General features: G+C 42.1%; 1 protein-coding gene across 1 annotated transcript in view; it reads right to left on the bottom strand.

Annotated features, from left to right (window-relative positions):
- Window positions 1–20,254, bottom strand: part of TAX1BP1 (Tax1 binding protein 1) — a 66,594-nt gene that overhangs the window by 16,204 nt on the left and 30,136 nt on the right. Inside the window, 10 exon segments of the mRNA XM_043964965.1 lie at window positions 401–418; window positions 420–487; window positions 2,492–2,618; window positions 4,633–4,650; window positions 4,652–4,732; window positions 4,734–4,781; window positions 5,983–6,204; window positions 12,306–12,491; window positions 14,616–14,706; window positions 14,785–14,933. Coding sequence (XP_043820900.1) covers window positions 401–418; window positions 420–487; window positions 2,492–2,618; window positions 4,633–4,650; window positions 4,652–4,732; window positions 4,734–4,781; window positions 5,983–6,204; window positions 12,306–12,491; window positions 14,616–14,706; window positions 14,785–14,933 — 1,008 coding nt within the window.

The raw sequence follows: 20,254 nt of genomic DNA, 5'->3' as shown, positions 1-20,254 counted from the left end.
AAGAGATGCCTGTATGACTTCTCAGAGTTGATTTGAGTAAAATGTGTAAAAACATCAAAGTGCTAAATCAATGAGAATTATTAATATAAAGAATCAAGTTGTCTTCCAAATATCATAGAGAGAGACTGGAAACATCTTGTATTTCCTGAAAGCTTCAAGTCATTTTTAGCATCACGAGGTGACTAGAAGCCAGCCTCGGGGCCAGGAAAGCCTGGGTTTAAGCCCTGTCTCTGCCATACTCTACCAGGGACAGAGAAGGGATTGGCCCACATGGGCAGTCTGGCCCTGTTCAGCCACAAGAACAATTTGCATCAGCAAGACATCAGGGCAGGGATCAAGGAAGTGCTTGAAAGCATCTCAACATCTGCTTTAGGTTAGCTTTTCAAAGCCACCAACTTACCAAAAGTAGTTGTTTCATATTTCTTATACTATTCTCTTTTCTCAGCAATTTCTTTGGTCATTTCGCAGACTTGCCCCTGGCCACCACCTCAGATGTACCAAGTCCAACTGTTAAAAAAAATTAAAATGAAAAGGTCGCTGAAAAGAAACCTCCATTTTACTTCTTAAATCAGGAACCACAGCTTAGGTGGACAAAGGTCAGCCCACTGTCAGAGGCAACAAGTGCAATCAGTATGCCCAGCAGCGTCCACTGCAAAGGTCTCACAGAAGCAGAAATGCGATCCCCTCGATTTGACTTCACGGGGCTCCTCCCTTAAAGCCCTCTACGTATCATGTCCCCCATTTGTGCCACCCCCCCTCAATCAGAAGGCCTCCTAGACCTATGGACAGGCACTGACTAGAGGGAGCTCAGGGCCAGACCCTTGTTGCTGTTCTTCTCACATACTTTGCATGGCTTCTGCTCAAGTCTGTCCCGACAATGTCTCAGCCTATTCGTGCCCACGTCCCCTTTAGCCACCGTTCTTTGGGTGGCAGGAAACAGGTTTATTAGAGACCATGCAGCATTATCATCACTCCAAAGTAATACTAATGTTCCTCAATAGAAATAAAATATTGATAGCAACATTTTGTTCAGTACAAAAGAATTGGAACCGAGTGGCTACCCTGCCTGTGATCTGTGAATGTGATGGGAATGTCCTGTGCCATGCAAGGGGACTACAGAAAGGAGGTTAGAGTAGCTGGGAAGGCAATATCTCCAGTTAGCACAATAATGCCAATGGAAGAACAGAAGCAAGAAAGCAGAATTACACTGACCAAACTTGAGCCCAAACAGATGGGTGAAGTCATCACTGCTTAAGAGCGTCAGGTTTTTTTCAGTAACTGGCCTGGTTTAGCTGAACTGTCCCCCCACCCTTGCTCTCCATTGCTTGCTATAAGAATTACCTCTCTGGTAGGTCACACCAAGGGCTTACCCTGGGAAAATGCTGGTGATGTTAAAAGGACAGTAAAATATTTTTTTAAAAGGGCCTTTGTATCATGAAAAGTCTGACGTGATGATAAGCAATGCTCAATTTCCCAAGGCAATATAGCCCACAACCCACCTACTACACAACTCTGAGCCCAATTATTTACTATGTGCAAGTATGTCCAAGTTCACACACTGATGGACCAGCAGTAACAGAATCCCTCTTTAGCACATATAAAAATCTGGCACCAGACACAGCTTGTCTTGTTTTCCTGTGTGAGTTTTTATTGTTGTTGTTGTTGCTGCTGCGGATCATTCTTTCTCGTGTCCCAACTCTTCATGACCACACTTGGGGTTTTCTTGACAAAGATACTGGAGTGGTTTGCCATTTCCTTCTCCAGCCCATTTCATAGATGAGGAACTGAGGCAAGCAGGGTTAAGTGACTTGTCCAAGATCACCCAGCTAGTAAGTGTCTGAGGCCAGATTTGAACAAGTCTCCCCCACTCCAGGCCCCCACCCCCTCTCCACTGCACGACATAGTGGCCCCCCCCATGGAAGTAGCCTGAGGCACAGGATGCGTACTCAAACAGAAGGTCTAATGCAAGCACAAGTGTAGTGGCACTGTTATAATCTTCGGAACTGCCTGCCCTCTTCCTCCAAGATAATGCAAAATGCATGAGTGAACACCCATACATCACTCAGTTCAGTGCTGCACTTGCTATGAATAATCAGTGGGCCCACTCTGTTGTTTCTTCTTTCAGGAATATTATGTAACAGTAACATACAAATGGAAAACACCTTGTTGGAAGACAAGCAATGATGGATGCAGTATCTTCTCTGAAGCAAGTGTTCTAGATTTGGGTATTTACCACTAGGGCCAGAAGCCCAATGACAACCAAACCATTATATCACTGCTTGGCTAAAGAAACTTCCTTAGGAAATGCTGACTGGTTGTGCTGTCTGATCTTTGCTCCCATTTCCCTCTGGTGTGGGTCAATAGCTGATTTAAAGGGGGGGGGGGGCGCGTGGGCAGCGCTAGAGCTGATAAAGTGTGCACTCCTATCATCCCCTGTTAATTCTTTGGCCCCTTTGCTCTTCCAGATCATGGTCTTCTCAAGCCCTAAGACAATTCATAAACACCTTGGCAGGTTTAGGGTACCTGGAGCAGCCGATACTTTGGGGGTTAACGGGAGAGTCAGCCGCTGTCTCTGTGCTGCTTGAGGCATCCATCACTTTCTGCTGGTTCCCAGTTTTCTTGATGGAAAGACAGATCATTATTAGCAGTCTACTCAACTATTGTAATGTATAAATGCATATATTATTACAGGAACTATACATACACTCATTTAGAGAGAAGGAATTCTTAGAATTTTAGTTACTTTGGGGGCAGGGCCAAGATGGCAGAGAGAAGCCAGCGAGTTTCCTGAGACTCCTTCTGTTCCATCAAAAAGAACATAAACTCAAGCCTCCTGGACCGATTCTGAAAACAACAAAACTTGCAAAGAGCTACAGAGACACACAGTCTTCCAACAGAGATAATTTAGAAGACTTCAGGAAAGGTCGTCTCACTTGGCAAAAGGGAGGCGTGGCGCACTGCAGCGCAGCAGCGTGGAAGGGGTCAGGGCAAGTCAGCAGGAAGCTGTAGGCCCCTGGCTCAACAAGCTGGTGGTGCAGCAGGCCAGTGGTGAAACCCACCAGCACCAGCCCAGAGGGCAGGCTGCCAGCCAGAAGGCCACCCCACAGGACAGGCTCAACCAGGCCCTGGCCATTCATCCCAGCGCACTGGGAGCAAGCCCAGAGCAGTGAGAAATCCACACGCCATAGAGGCCTCAGTGTAGAAAGCCAGTGACACAGCCCCTATACCTCAGCACAAGAAGCTTGAAACAGGGACCCTGGTGCCCCCAGGGCAGACCTCAACTTAAAAAAAAAAATAAGCTGCAATATGAGTAAGAAAAAAGAGCTCTCACCGCTAAGCTTCTGTGTAGACAGGGAAGAGAACAAAGGCAAACTCAGAATGAGGACAATACTCTCAAACTACCTACATGTGAAGCCTCAAGAGGGTAGATGAATTGGTCTCAAAACAAAAAGCCTTCTTGGAAGAGTTCAAAAAGGATTTTCAAAGTCAACTGAGAGAGGTAGAAGAAAAAATGGGGAGAGAAATGAAAGGAACACGAGAAAATTGTGAAAAAAGAAACAGCAGATTGGAAAAAGAAACACAAAGACTGACTGAAGAAACAATTCCTTAAAAAATTCATTTGGCAAAATGGGAAAAAGGTGCATAATCTCATTGAAGAAAACAATGCCTTAAAAATTAGGAATTTTTTAATTTCTTTAATAATTGCAAGAGAATTTTTTTTAAAATGTGTAAGCAAGCAGATTAAGCCAAAGAAACGCCCAGGATTAACAAAGGAGGCTAATCGGCTGATACTGTACCAAGGGATGGTTTCCAATCTCTTTTAAATCCTACCTCTGTTCACCAGAAGATACCTTCACAGATCTCCTCCTGAAACCAACATCTCCCACTCCCAAAGCTCCTCAATGCCAGGCCTCAACACCTTCACAGAGCAGAAATTGTGCCCCGGAGCCCACAGCCAGAGCATAGGTAATATCTTTAATGCTCTTTCCCTAATGACCTGCTGCTTCTGTATTCTCCTCCTCCCCTGCTTTAAAAATGCATTCTCTCTCTCCTAATGATTACTTGCAACACAGCAGAAAAAAACTGGTCACTAATGAGTCAGGGGATCACTTCATAAGAGGTACTCCCAAACACCAGGTCGATTTTCCTAGAAGTACACCTCATGGTTCCAGGCATTCCAGAGAAATTGTGACCAAGATGCTGCACTCAGAGCTCTGAGGCAGATGTCAACAACTTTCTCCTGCTGCTGTCCTGCAGCCTCTGCTGGCTGCCCGTGGATAAGCAGCCCTGAGAGACCCCATATGCAGACTGGCCCTGACAGGATATAAGAGGAACAAGTACTAGAGGGAGAGTCAGAAAGAAAGCTGGAGTCCAGGCCCGCTACACTCTCCCTGGGCAGCCTTTCCCTGGTCTGTAAAACCAGAGGTAGAAGAGCTGACTTCTGAGGGCTCACCCACCTGGGATCCCAGGTACCGGGTGTCAAACAAAATAGGAAGGATGTTCTTCCCAGTCCCAGAAAGTGTAGCCAGCGCGATGCTCAATGTCTGCACTGACTATGACACGCTTCTCTCAGTGACCATAAGAAAGGCCTGAAGCAAACATTTGCACCAGGCTGACTATGGAACTACTCACAGACTGCTCTGAGAGCCGCCAGCACCTGCTTCTGGAGCTTCTGACACTCCTTGAATTTCTCTCGGTAATGATCTGCAGCCATCTGCAAGCGGAGCTTCAGATTCTTCCACCTCTCTGCGCAGGTCCTGTTCAACAGGATCTGTTTTCTCCTTCAAGAAAAAGGGGATTTGACAAAGAAGTTTAGAAACAAACTCTATATAAAACCTATATCAGATTGCCTGCTGTCTGGGGGATGGGGAGGGAGAAAAATTTGAAATTGGAAATCTTATGTAAACAAATGCTGGAAGCTATCTCTACATGTAACTGGAAAATAATAAAATACTTTTATTTTTAAAAAAAAAGAGAGGGGCAGCTAGGTGGTGCAGTGGAAGAGCACCGGCCCTGGAGTCAGGAGTACCTGAGTTCAAATCTGGCCTCAGACACTTAACACTTACTAGCTGTGTGACCCCTGGGCAAGTCACGTAACCCAATTGCCTCACTAAAAAAAAACAACAACAACAAGAGAGAAATGACTAGGGTTAAAGTTAAAGTACAATCAGTAGCCCAGATAAGAGTATGACCATTTGAGAATTAAACATATAACCTTAGCCTCTTTCAAACTGTTTTTTCAATCTGAGTTCAACTCTTTTTTTTTTTCATATCCTCAGTCCTTAGAATAGTGTTATAACGTATATAGTAAACAATAGATATTTCATTTATTCATTCATGGGTATTTAATTTCATTTAGAAGACAGATATCTAAAATGTTTTATACTTTTGTCCATGTACTTCTTTTGCAGTATTGCAAAAAGATATGAACCATATTTTTAGACTAATAGTTTTAATTAAATAAAACAAACAAACAAACAAACAGCCCAGGGATTTGCTGTAGAAACACCTTTTTTCTCTACAACACCTATTTTTTTTTTAAATACTAAATCATTACAAAAAATGAACCTATACCGCATGCACAGTCAAGCATTCTCAGAGCATACATCCTCTAAAGATTATGGGTATCCCAAAGAAACCAAGTCTCTAGGCTCCATTTTTTCAAAGGATTTCTGCCTACAGCATTCCTTGCTTAATAATGGACACAAGTTTCAGGAAATCTCAAATGTAAAATTATAATCTCTCCTATGAAAACCAATTCAAAAACCAGAATCATTCATAATAACCATTAAGAACATGCTGAAAATTACTAAAAGTTTACCACAAAACTAATTTCAAGAAAAAGCAAGATGGTTCAATGAAAATAGAGAATGTTGTGCTCTATCTAAACCCTGATCTGTCTTACATGAACACCATTATTTCTCTTTGAAGCTTGCAGCATGAAGGCTCTAGGTAAATTCAAAACAAAGACGGCTGGCTGACCTGTTGCTTTTTCACGACGGCTCGAAGCTCAGCCACAGTCTCCACCAGCTGTTTTTTGATCTGCTCATTTTCTAGCCGGGCACTATGGAGGTCAGCCATGGTCTGATCTCTCACATTGACTGCATCACTTAGCTCTTTGGCCAGAAACACGACTTTTTGCCGAGTACCCTGGATCTCTTCCTCTGCTTTGCGAAGCTCTTCTTTTAGATATGCGATGTCATCCTGAACAACAAATAAAAATGATCCTTAAGTGTCTGTATAAAAAGTCTCTCCAGTTTCATTTTCTCCATGTACTTGTACACGTAAGGTCTCCTGGCCTCTATCAACCGCCAATCCCTTCCCATCAATAAAGTCCATGCCCCAAACCTTCTATTCCTTTCCTTTCCTTTTTTTTTTGTGGGGCAATGAGGGTTAAGTGACTTGCCCAGGGTCACGCAGCTACTAAGTGTCATGTGTCTGAGGCCAGATTTGAACTCAGGACCTCCTGAATCCAGGGCCGGTGCTTTATCCACTGTACCACCCACCCAACTGCCCCCAAACCATCTGTTCCTAACAACACACCAGGTCTTAACCTCCAAGGTAATGTGGCATAGAAGGTAACACCAACATGCCTGCTTCAAACTACTCTCATTTTAAGGAAGCAAAAGCTTTAAAATGTCTAAGATAAGATGGCGGAGGAAAGGCTGTGAGCTCCTGAACTCATGACACGATCGCTCCAAAAAGCATCCAAATAACGCCATAGGACAATGCCCGGAGCAGCAAAACTCACAGAAGAATGTGCTGAAATCATCTTCTAACCAAGAACGGCTTGGAAGGTCAGAAGGAGGGAGCTGCTGTGCTGAGACAGGAGTCGGGCCCAACCCCACAGTCACCCTGACACAGATCCAGTCTCAGGAAGTCCTCACCAGAGAAGGAGACCCTCAGAGCCTCTGAATCAGCTGAGGCACCAGTGTCATCTGGAACTAAGCTCACAGTCTGGTGAGTGGGCTGAGCCCTTGGCAGGGGGGAGACTACAGGGGTCTATGCTGGTGCTGAGGCAGAACTTGGATTTTACACCCCTACTGAGAACCAGGTGGTAGGCTCGAGTAGAAGTGGCCCAGGTTGGGGAGGGGCACAAGCTTGTGGGAGCTAACAACCACAACACACAAAGCAGGTTGATTGGCAAGTTGGTCTGGGGTCATCAGGACCAGGACACAGGCTGGGGAGGGACGAACTGATCCTCCTTAAATCATACCACCTGGACTTCTTAAGCTTGGGATACTGTAGTCTGGAAACAGTGCCCCACTTTAAGGAGCTAAAGTCAAGTAAAGAAAGCAAGATGAGCAGACAGAGAGAGGTAAGGACCATAGAAAGTTTCTTCAGTGACAAGGAAGACTGAGGGGCACCCTCAGAGGAAGACTTTCCACATCAGGGCCCTATATCTAAAGCTTCCACGGAAAAATACGAATTGGTCTCAGGCCATAGAGGTACACAAAAAGGGCTTTGAAGATAAAGTTAGACGAGGTAGAGGAAAATTGGAAAGAGAAATGAGGATGATGCAGGAAAGACACGAGAGAAAAAAAGTCAACAGCTTGAAAAGTCAAATGGAAAGGAGGTACAAAAGCTCTCTGATGAAAACAATTGCCTAGAATTAGGATTGAACAACTGGAAGGCCAGAGACTATATGAGAAACCCAAGACACAATAAAGCAAATCCAAATGAATAAAAAAACAGAGGGCAATGTGAACTATCTTCTGGGAAAAACTGCCGACCTGGAAAATAGGGTCCAGGAGAGATAATGTGAAAATTATTGGTCTACCTGAAAACCTATGATCAAGGAAAGAGCTTAGACACCATCTTCCGGGGGCAGCTAGATGGCACAGTGGATAAAGCACCGGCCCTGGATTCAGGAGGACCTAAGTTCAAATCCGGCCTCAGACCCATGACACTTACTAGCTGTGTGACCCTGGGCAAGTCACTTAACCCCAACAAAAAATAAAAAGAAAAGACACCATCTTCCAAGATATGCTCAGGGAAAATTGCCCTGAAATTCTAGAAGAAGCTAAAATAGAAATTGAAAGAATCCACCGATCACCTCCAGAAAGAGATCACCAAAAGAAAACTCCTAGGAATATTATAGCCAAATATTATAGCTCTCAGGTCAAGGAGAAAATGTTGCAAGCTGCCAAAATGAAAGAATTCAAGTACTGTGGAGCCCCAGTCAGGACAGCACAAGATCTAGCAGCTTCTACATTAAAGGACTGGAGGGCATGGAATATGATATTCCAAAGGGCGAAGGAAACAGGATTACAACCAAGAATCACCTACCCAGCAAAACTCAGCATTATCTTTCAGCAGAAAAAATGGGACTTAATGAAAAAGAAGACTTTCAGATATTTGTGATGAAAAGACCTGAACTGAATGGCAAATTTGACTTTCAAAAGAAGACCCAGAGATCATAAAAAAAAACTTGGAGCTGGGGGACACCCCCTGGGGTCATACAGTGGGCGACCTGTCTTGTGTCTGAGGGCTGGGTTTTGGCTGGGTCCACCCCTGAGTCCAGGGGTGATGATTATGTCCACTGTGTCACTTAGCAAGATGATAACATCTTTAGGGTCTAATTGAGGGGTGAAGGGAATTCATTGGGGGCGGGGAGGGGGAAGGGCAAGAAGTGAAATCCTACAGGAAAGTAACAGGAAAAGGCTTATGGAGTGGGGGGGAAGAGATGGGAGAGGGGAGTAGGGCAGTAAATTAATTATACACTCATCAGAAAAGGCTCAAAGATCTTAAACTCAACAGAGCTGCCTCAAGGAGGGACTAATAGACACACCCAACTAGATGGAGTAATCTATTTAATCTGGGCAGTAAATGATCCTAACACTCTTTAAAATTGGCTCAAGACCTCAATCTCATTAGAATTGGCTCAAGGAGGGACTAATGTACACACTCAATTGGGTGGAGTAACTCTATAATCCTGCAGGAAAATAGGAGGGGAAGGGGACAAAGAGAAAGGGGCAAAAGAAGGAAGGGCAGAGTGGGGGAGGGGACAGATAGAAGCAAATCCCTTTTGAAGAATGATAGGATGAAAGAAGATGGATAATAGAATAAATATCATGGGGGAAGGGAATAGGATGGAAGGGAAACAGTTAATAATAGTAATCATGAAAAAGAGAAAAGGGGGGAAAATTGTACAAAAAAATATAGCAACTCTTGGTGGAGGCTAAGAATTGAGAATCAAGGGAATGTCCATCAATTGAGGAATGATGGAAAAAGCTGTGTTATATGATTGTAGTGGAATGGTCTTGTGCTACAGGAAATGACAAACAGGATGATCCCAGAAAAACCTGGAAAGACTAATGAACATCGATGTATGGGGAAGTGAGCAGAGCTGAGAGGACATCGTGCATAGTGACAGCAGTATTGTTCAATGAGCAATTGGTGAATGACTCTAACTAGTCTCAGCAGTGCAATGATCCAGGACAATCCCAAGGAACTAATGAGGGACGCTTACTATGCCTCCCTTACGAAAGAACTGATAAAAAGAACACTGGTGGATTGTACATGTATAACAATATATAACCATAATAAAACCTGATCTTGTGGGGGGGGGACAGGAAAGGAGGGAGGGAGAAAAATGTGGACCTCTAAATCTTATGAAAATGAATGTTGAAAACTACCCATAATGGGAAATGGAAAATAAATGTTTGTTGGGGAAAAAAAAGTCTAAGAAATTCAGCCCCTGGTGCCCTCCCAGTCCACAGGAAGCAGTTACAGCTCAAGAAATGTAACAGCTTGAGAGCCGGAGGGCATAGCAGAAGGCGTATCACCCAAGCACCACACTTTCACATGATACCCACGTCACGCAGATCGTTAGGAGAGGCCAGGTCTGAATCCAGGCCTCTAATTCCAGAAACAGGGCTCTGGGGTGGCTTTACCCTGGACTTAACTCTAGACCAACTAAACCGGACTATGAAGAATTCCCAAAGGACGCATCTATTTCATTAGCCAGTTCTTCCCATTCTACACCACTGTGTCCCTTGCTGGGACCCAGCAGTGCCAACAGCCCTATGTCTCTGGAAGCTTCTTTCACAATCATCTTCTGATGCCCCTCCACACAATCCCCTCACTCTGGAGCAGGAGGGATCTCCATTACCTCATTCTGAGCAGGGCACCTAGCCCAGTGGAATGATTAACAGCATGATGAGAAAAGGCCTGTGAAGAACACTGTGCAATTCTGTTGGAAAGATAAAAACCTTTTGGCCACTGGTCTTTACTCATCGGTTGCCCTAACACATGAGACAGCAGCCGAGTGAAAGAACAGAGCTCAGAGGACCCTGCTATTTAGCCACCTCAGTCCATTTCCTATCTGGGAAGTATACTTAGTTATCCATTGAGAGCTTGCAGTTTCCTCAACTGTATGGGTTGGACTCCACTGGTCTCTGAGGCACTGAGCTCTACTGCCCCATGATACATTCTTTTTTTTGTTTGTTTTTTTGGGTATTTTTACAATTTTTTTTGATGGGGCAAAGGGGGTTAAGTGACTTGCCCAAGGTCCACAGCCAGCAAATGTCAAGTGACTGAGGTGGACCTGAACCCAGGTCCTCTCAACTCAGGGCGGTGCCCCATCCACCTGCGCCCCTAGCTGCCCCCCCATGATACATTCTTTACACTTCTTTTACATCCTTCCTTATCAATCTAATAAAAGAGAATGAAGACAAACGCTGCCATCATAACTTAAGAGGAACAGCTGCTAAGCTTTCGTTATCACTTCTGTTATCAGTCACCTAAATGTCATCAAACCCTTCCATTATTATTAAAAGTCTATAAAACTAGGGGGCGGCCAGGTGGTGCAGTGGATAGAGCACGGGCCCTGGAGTCAGGAGGACCTGAATTCAAATCAGGCCTCAGACCCTTGGACACTTGTTAGCTGTGTGACCATGGGCAAGTCACTAAACCCTCATCTGCCCTAACTAAAAAAACTTTTTTTAAGTCTATGAAATCCTTTCCAAGTTGTTACAATGTGATCAAAACCCGCTTTTGGATCTGCCCACCTTACAGTGTGTCTATCAGGGACCCAGTAAAATACTGGTTCTTGTTGTTGTCCAACTATTTGTGACCCCCATTTGGGGTTCTCCTGGTAAAGACGCTGGATTGCTTAGCCATTTCCTTTTCCAGCTCAATTTACAGATGAAAAAACTGAGGCAAAACGATTAAGTGACTTGCCCAGGGGTCACAGGAAGCCAAATTTGAAATCAAGGACTCCAGGCCCAGTGCAACTATGGCGTCACCTAGCTGTTCTAGTAAAATAATAAATGGCTAACAGTCCAATTTTTCTAGAAATTGGTTAAACAAATCCAAGCTAATAAATAATATAAAGACTAAAACTGACAAAATGAAAATCCGCTAATTCATCAAGATATAAATAAAAACCAATATTAAAAGGTTAAAATAAGTCATGAAAATTCTTCCTTGTGTGTTATTATACAACAAAAACAGATTTCTAGGTACAAATGACTCCTCACATTGCTGGGAGGTGGGTTATCCCTGTTTCATAGAGGACGCTGATGCCTAGTAAAATTCTAGTGACACCTTGGGTAACTCCTTTCTTTAGCGAATCCAGATTCAGAAAGTCCTTACAATGAATCTCTGCTGCTCCTCACAGAAATTTTGCTACATTCAATTACCCTATTTTTTGGCATATATTTTAAAATGTACAGAAGACGGCAACAGACTCTTGCTTTAAAATGAATAACCGTCCAAAAAAATTTTTTTTTTAAAAGGGGGGCACCTAAATATCATCAAACCCTTCAAAAGTCTATAAAACTAGGGGGCAGCTAGGTGGCGTAGTGGATAGAGCACTAGTCGTGGATTCCAGAGGACCTGAGTTCAAACCCGGTCTCAGACATTTGACACTTACTGGCTGTGTGACCCTGGGCAAGTCACTTAACCCCAATTGCCTCACCAAAAAAATAAAATAAAATAAAATGAATAGTTTGGTCTCGAAGTACATTTAGAAGATACTTTTATATACATATCTTTTTAAAAATAAAAATCTAAATTCATATATGTATTAACTTTCTTAGATCATTTCAGATACTTTTTGTTTTGTTTTGGTTTGGTTTTTGGCAGGGCAATGAGGGTTAGCTGTGTACCCAGGTCACACAGCTAGTAAGTGTCAAGTGCTGAGGTCAGATTTGAACTCAGGTCCTCCTGAATCCAGGGCCGGTGTTCTATCCACTGAGCCACCTAGCTGTCCCCATTTCAGACACTTATAATTCAATGTCGTGTCTATGTCAGGGACATAGAGATGTACATGATAGAGCATCCCTTCAGGCTGTGCCTACTTTGTTGGAGGCTGTCAGCAGGAAGGTTCTCTGCAGGCTCTCTGTTTCCGCCACACACAGCTGCAGTCGGCCCACCTCCTCCTTGTAATGGGCAATCATGTTTTCCTTGTTCCCGTCTAAATTCTTTAAAGTCTGCACTTCAGTGACAAGCTTGGTATTCTCGATTTCTGTGTTCTTCAGATGAACCTAGAACAATGATTGGAAACTTGTGCTTGAACCCAGTTTTGCTACTAACCTTGGGCATGCTGGCCTTAGTTTCTCCATCTGTCGAATAAAGGGTTGGACGTGTCCTAATCTCTGAGATCTTTTTAGAAAGAACCTTTAATAAAAGGTTCTTTTCCTTCCCCCATCCCCTCCTCCCCATACTTGGGGTTTTCCTACACTTCCTCTTTTTCAAGCAAATATCCAGAACCATCCTCTTCAACCTCGGGTCGGGGCTCTCCTCCTCTTGTATTTGTATCAAAATGGGGGCGATGGGACAAGAACACTGTGGGCTTGCTCTCAAATATACTTGCAACCCTCTGAAGCCTTCATTAAAAGCTGTTATCAGTGAGAGAATAAGGAAAGAAAAAGAAGGGGGCACTCTTGTGTTGAGAAGAGGAAAGAGGAAATCCCTCCCGGGCAAAACCATTTCCTTCATTTCCTAAGACCTGTAGTTTATCTTTCTCTACCATCACTGATGTTTTCAGGTATGTGCCTATGCTTCCCAATATCCAGATGAAAAATTCAAGGGTTCACTTTAGAATATCTGTACTGGGGCACCTAGGTAGTACAGTGGATAAAGCACCAGCCTTGGATTCAGGAGGACCTGAGTTCAAATCTGGCTTTAGACATTTTAACCTAACCTTCTTTTTTAACTTTAACCTAAGAAATTTAGACATTTAACCCTAACCTTCACTGCCCTGCCAAAAGAAAAAAAATAAAAAAGAACATCTGTACTGCCCAATTCAGACAGGGCTATTTAATCTAAAACTAATCCTGTCTGAGTAAAGGCAACTAGGCAGCACTGCAGCTCAAAGAGTGCTAGGCCTGAAGGCAAGAAGACCTGAGTTCATATCTGGCCTCAGACACTTACTAGCTGGGTGACCCAGGGCAAGTCACTTCACCCTGTTTGCCTCAAGTTTCCTCATCTGTAAAATGAGCTGGAGAAGGAAATGGCAAAGCACTTTACTACCCTTGCCAAGAAAACCCCAAGTGGGGTCACAGAAGAATGACACGACTGAAACAAATCAATGACAAACTAAAAAATCCTGTCTGAAACTGCTGTTCATATTAAAACAAACACTTGTTAAAATTTTCAAACTAAAAGGGTACAAATATCACTTCAACTCATAAAAGTGTTGTGGCACACTTAAATGCCTGGAATTAGAAATGTGAGTTCATATCTGGTCTCAGACATCTATTGGCTGTGTGACTCTGAGCCAGACACATATCTGCCTGCCTCAGTTTCCTCAACTGTCATATTAGCACCTACCTCACAGGATTATTGTGAACATCAGATAAGATAGTGTCTGTAAAAGCACTTAGCAAAATGCCTGACACATGGTAGGTACTTAATAAATGCTTGTTGCTTCCCTCATTCCCCAAATGACAATTTGCATTCAATGGTATTAGTATTCTATCAGAGTTTTCGTTATCTCTAACTCAAACCAGCCTAAATCATCCCAGTAAAACAATTTCCACATCCCTTCTCTAACAGTCTACTCTATGCTTGGGTTCTTGCATAATAATATCTGGTTCAAAAAAAAGAAGAAGAAGAAATCAAGAATTTTTCAACTGACTTCTCTTTAAATTTCCAGGCAAAGAGAAAGAGGGAGGGAAGGAGAAGCTACACCATCACAATGACCACTGTCCTTCAGAAACATTGCACTAATTCAAATGATACTGTCACTGCTGACTGCTCTTCTAAATAAAAAGAAAACAAATTTCACCAAAATAAAGATTCCTTAGCTTTAAGATCAGCTATTAATGATTTGACTTGAAAAAGAAATTCACCAGGGGGCAGCTAGATGGTGCAGTGGATAGAGCACTGGCCCTGGAGTCAGCAGGTCCTGAGTTCAAATCTGGGCTCAGACACTTAACACTTACTAGCTGTGTGACCCTAGGCAAGTCACTTAACCCCAATTGCCTCACCAAAAAAAAAAAAAAAAGAAAAAAGAAAAAGAAATTCACCCACAAAGGAACCATGTCACCACGAGGAAAAAAAAAAATTGTACCTTCCTTGTAGTACCTACATTAAACATGCCACCTGGTTCTCTAAAATGTCAAATCTAATTATTATTAAGCAGAGAGATGAAAAAAATTAATTACCTTATAAAGTTCCTTCTCATCCTTTTCAGTCTTCAACTGACATTCTAGCTGCTCTTTTTCAAGTGTTACTTTCTTGAGTTTGTCTTTCAAACTAAAAAAATATCAAGTCAAGTTAAGTAAGAAATCCACTTCTGAAAGTAAACAAGTCAACAACAGCCATCCTCAATACCTGTCCAATTCAGTCTCCTTTGTAATTGCTTTCTGGCTCACAGTCACCAGATCTTCCTCAAGCTGGAGAACTTTGGAAGTTGCTTCACTGTGTTTTTTCTTCAGCTCTTCATTTTCCATTTTTAGAGTTTGTGACGCTTCAACAAGACCCTTTGGAAAGAGGCATTTATGAGAATCAGGGAGGTACTTCCAAATGCAAAAATGAAATCACTTATTTCTAAAAAATATTGGAATAGTAAATTGTCATAGGCAGTACTTATGTTGCAACACCAAGTTTGCCACCTCAATTATTACAAAATGGCTTTTATAAACTGCTATTATCCATGCCCCATCCCATCTTCGAGCTTTGGATAGTTTCACATTTTGTCCAGCAGAGGGCAGGCATTAGAAAGGAGAAGAAAAAAGGAAGATCAATATTGTTTTTCATGGTTAGCTTTTACAGAAAGGTGCAAGATAGAAAAAGTTGAACCAGGTGGCTGAAGTATGTGGTTTCAGATGAATATCAGAATCATTAATGCCCTATGTCCCTTTCATTAGCATTTTCTATCTTTAATAACAATTGCATGAAGTTACTTAGCAACAATGCAATTTTTTTCAATACGGTTCTAAATAAATTAGGAAAAATAAAGGTTCAACAAAGAAAATTGTCTAATTAAGTATATTAAATTCTAGTTTGAAGTTTTCATGAACAAGTTGAAAACCACATAGCATGTTATTAAGTAATCAATCCCTACTTTATTTTGTGAAAACTGAAACAGAATTTGACATGCAAGTTGAGGAAAAAATAAACTAATCCACTAATCCATTCTTTCCTTTTGGCTAAAGCAAAGGAAAAAATGAGACAAACATTGATGTGGTTTGGTGTAGGGGAGGGGGGGGGAGTTGAAAACTTATATGTCCTTCTCTCACAATGTGACTAATATGGAAATATGTTTAACATGATTGTAATGTATAACTTTATATAAGATTGTTTGCTGGCTTTGGGAGAGGGGAGCAGGGAGGGAAGGAAGGGAAAAAAATTTGGAACTCAAAATCTTACAAAAATGGATGTTGAAAACTATCTTCACATGTAATTGGGAAAAAATGAAATAAAATACTATTTTTAATAAAACCTATGATGTTATTGAATTCAAAAGCATGCAAAACAATTTTAAAAGGTGAATGAAGAATCCTTAAGACATTAGCACCACAAAAACTAGCTAAGAATTCCTCCGAACCAGCAGCTTCAAATGCTATCATATGATTTCAAGTAACTGAGTCGATGTACTTGGAGGCAGAACGCTGACTGCTTTAAGGAAAATGAAAACCGCACAACTGTGTTTCCCAACTTCATTAAAATAGAAGTCTAAGGCTTCAGAGTTACAGAGCCTGCCTACTTCCTTAGGGAATGGAAGTGACCCTTGTTGAGTTTCTTCATAAGACTTATAATCCTGGTTAGAGGAAGCTACTAAAAAGGTTAAACACCCCCCCCCCCAAAAAAGTGATCAAGAGGACGAATCAGTAACTACAGGCCCTCACTAAGTAAGCCCTATGGTCTCAGCTTTATAACATTTTAATGAGAATAATCTACACACGGCCCAAAGCTATTATTGAAAAATGTTTTCCTAAACTTGTTTTCTCCAGGATTCACCTCCCCACTTCCTTCACCAAGGCTGGTGTGGAATGGCCTCAATGACCTTCCCAATCCTGGGTGTTTTCACTGGCCATCCATCACGTCCAGAATGCTCTCCTTCCTCCAGCCACCTTCCACAGGAAACACTACCCAATTTCTCTTAATTTTAGAGCCTTCCCTCTGGTAATTATTTTCACTGATCCTGTACATAATAGTCTGGGTACATAGTTGTTACACATATTACACAAGTAAAACCAACCACAAACAACAAGGACCCAGAATAAAAGGACAAGAAATGAGAGGATTTCAAACAAACAAATTTCAGTAAAAGAAACTGAACAAGCCCTAAATGAGCTCCCAAAGAAAAAACCCCAGAACCAAACAGAATAACAAGTAAATTCTAATAAACATTCAAAGAACCATCGATCCCAATACGGCACAAACTGCTTGCAAAAACAGCAAAAGGATGTGACACCAACTACATTCTGTGGTACGAAGGCAGTCTGGATATTGAAACCAGAGCAAGCTCTGTAGAACCTCTCCCGCTCCATACATCCCCCTTTCCTCCTGCCTGCAGAACTGAGATTCATCAGAAGGTCAAAGTTATTTCTACTGTTACCTCTTCAAAGGAATCATTTTTTATTTTTAGGTGAATGAGAAGCATCTTATTGGAGAACTTCTAAGGTGGTATTTTGCTCTACTCAGAAGTATGGAGTTTTGTTTTGACTATCAACAAATAAAAACAATGGGATTTTATAACTGTGGACAATTCTGAGACTGGGGCATGCAATGGTAAAGCCCGAAATCCCTGTGTATTATTATTCTTACAGAAATTCAGTGGAAATGAGCTGAGCCTTGAAAAAGAACCTAGCGGGACAGCTAGGTGGCGCAGTGGATAGAGCACCAGCCCTGGAGTCAGGAGGACCTGAGTTCAAATCCGGCCTCAGACACTTAACACTTACTAGCTGTGTGACCCTGGGAAAGTCACTTAACCCCAATTGCCTCACTTAAAAAAAAAAAAAAAAGAACCTAGAAGTTCCAAAAGGTGTAGAAGAGCACCCTAGGTATGGAAGGGTAGTTCAGCCTGTACAAAGGTGCCAAAGGAAAAGATGGAGTAGACCAGTTGGCCTGGAAGCCAGCATGGTCAACTGGCTAACCTACCTATGTGTAGGAGGCCTGTCCCTCTCCAGTCATCCTTGAAAAACCTAAGAAATGGAACCTTCTCATTGCCTTTAGGGTAGATCCCCTGCATTTACCTACAAATATCACTCAGCATTTTGTTTTCTAATTCTAACAGGGTATTGTATATTAAAACTCTTGCTGTTGTTGTGTTATCCCCCTAAAAGAATAGTTCCTTGAGGGTAAAAACTATGTCTTATTAAAATCTTGTATCTTTCCCAACATAGCATTCTCTTCAAGATTTGATAAATGTTTACTATATTGTTACCATGCAGTAATATTAGTGATAGGAAGTCAGTAATGGTTTTCATTATATTCTTTTTTTTTTTTTTTTTTTTTTGCGAGGGGCAATGGGGGTTAAGTGACTTGCCCAGGGTCACATGGCTAGTAAGTGTCAAGTGTCTGAGGCCAGATTTGAACCCAGGTACTCCTGAATCCAGGGCCGGTGCTTTATCCACTGCGCCACCTAGCCGCCCCCTCATTATATTCTTAATAAACAGAAGAACCATACCAAAAAAAGGTCTTAAAAACAATTAAGATTGCCTGTTGAAAAGAAAGCTCTAAGTTATTTCAAAACTGGTACACAGAGAACTTTGGTAGTCAAAGTGTGACTTAACCATACAAGAGTTGATGTTTCAACAACCTGGTAATGTCAAGTTTGTTGTTATTTAGAATGTGTCGCAGTAAATCTGTTGTGACATTTGTAAATAAACCCTTGGAAAATTCTGTTTTCTTTCTTCTTTTTTCTCTTCCTGTTCTGAGTCACTAATGAAGGTCTTATGTGTCATCATTAATTGAAGCTTAATTAGCTGTTAGATGGTTCAGTTATAAGTTTTACAATTCTACTTCAATTTTCTCCATCTCTGAAAATACTTCACCTTCAACAACCCTTCCATTTACACTACCTTCCCTTCTAGGATAACAGCTAAGAGGTACATATCAGATGAGCTGGTTCAGAATGCAATCTAAAAATATTTTAAATTGTTGTTCAGTCTCTGTGACCCCATGGACCACACTGTCCATGGGGTTTTCTTGGCAAAGACATTGGAGTGGTTTGTCATTTCCTTCTCCAATGCTAAAAACACCTGAAACAAATTTAATGATATAAAACTGACTCAAATGTGATAAACAAATGCAAATGAATTTTATATGGGTCTACTATATGAATCACCTTTAACAACTACACGACTTAAGCTATATTCATAGTCTAAGAGAAACTAAGGACAAACCAAAGAGGAATCAGGTGATAAATATGAAAACAAGCCTCACAAATTTTAAAAATCCTTTTAGAAATGTAATTCTATCAGGTGAATTTGCAATGACTGTAGAGTATTCTTTTGGTCTTCAGAGTCAATTCAAGAATACACTCACCTGCTATGAGCCAGTAGTTTCCAAGCTGCTATTAAGGTAATGCATGAAATAGTTTCCCCCCAATAGAAGCTTCCAAAGACAAGACATGCAACAGATGGAGTACATAGGAATTCAGAGGGAGAGGAAAAGGTTGGTTAGTGTAGATAGAGGAAGGAAAGTTTCATGAAGACGAATCTTGAGATGGTTGAAAGGGCAGAACTTAAGTGTAGAACAGAAAGTAAGTATGAGATATGCAGGAGAAAGTGGAGAATACAGGCTGGCTGGATGGCAAAAGGAGATTCATGGTAGAAAATAGTAAGAAAAAGGCTGCTTAATGTGTAAGATAGGGAGAGATTTATGTAGGGAACGAAATTCATCTGGAAGTTAAGGCTACAACCTTGCACCTAAAGGTCTGATTCGTGGCTGTTTTGTTCTCCAAGGACTCAGGCCAACCCTTGGAGGACACAACAGCAGCAAGAAGCCAAAGGCAATGGTCCTGAGTCCCGAGGATGCTGAATTCCTCCTAGATGCCCCACTCTGCGCAGGGAAGGGAGCCCTGATGCAACGGCCAGCTCCTGCTTAGAGTGACCACAGAATCCCATGAAGGGATTGCATTTTTTTCAATTCACACTCTTATGTCCATATATTTACATAATTATGACTTCCAGTAGGACAACTAAGATGCACACAATCAGTTCACAGGATTCCTTATTTTCATTCAAGAGGACCTTGCTGTACCCAGTCATGAAGGAACAAAGGATTCTTTTCAATCCACAACGGTTGACTGGAGGCAAGGATGTGGCTTTTGCTAGGTGGGTCTACCCTGAAAACAAATCTCCTCTAGTGTGTGTCTCAGAACCTCTCTGATGCTCAAGGCATCCAGGTTGTTGGAGCAATTTCTGCTGTTGCCCCACAGAATCCTCAGACTCTGTAAAATGTATGATGTATCTGTCTCCTTAAAAAAAAAAGATACTGAATATAGGGAGCCTCGAGGATTCACATCACAAATTCAAATGATCTGGAACTGAAAGGAACCTTGCAATTCATCTAACCCAACCTCTTATTTTAAGAATGAGCCTTCAGGGGCAGCTAGGTAAGCGCAGTGGATAGAGCACCGGCCCTGGAGTCAGGAAGCCCTGAGTTCAAATGTGGCCTCCTCAGACACTTGACACTTACTAGCTGTGGGACCCTGGGCAAGTCACTTAACCCCAATTGCCTCATGCCTCCCCCCCCCCAAAAGAACATTCAGAGGGCTAGAGAAAATGACTTGTCCAAAGCCTCACAGGGAGGAAATGATGACCTAAGAGATTTGAGCCTGGTAATTCCACTC

Source organism: Dromiciops gliroides, chromosome 5 (genome assembly GCF_019393635.1).
Source record: "Dromiciops gliroides isolate mDroGli1 chromosome 5, mDroGli1.pri, whole genome shotgun sequence".
Classification (NCBI taxonomy): domain Eukaryota; kingdom Metazoa; phylum Chordata; class Mammalia; order Microbiotheria; family Microbiotheriidae; genus Dromiciops; species Dromiciops gliroides.
Note: the sequence above shows the minus strand (reverse complement) of the source record. Positions and strands in the feature narration are given on the sequence as shown.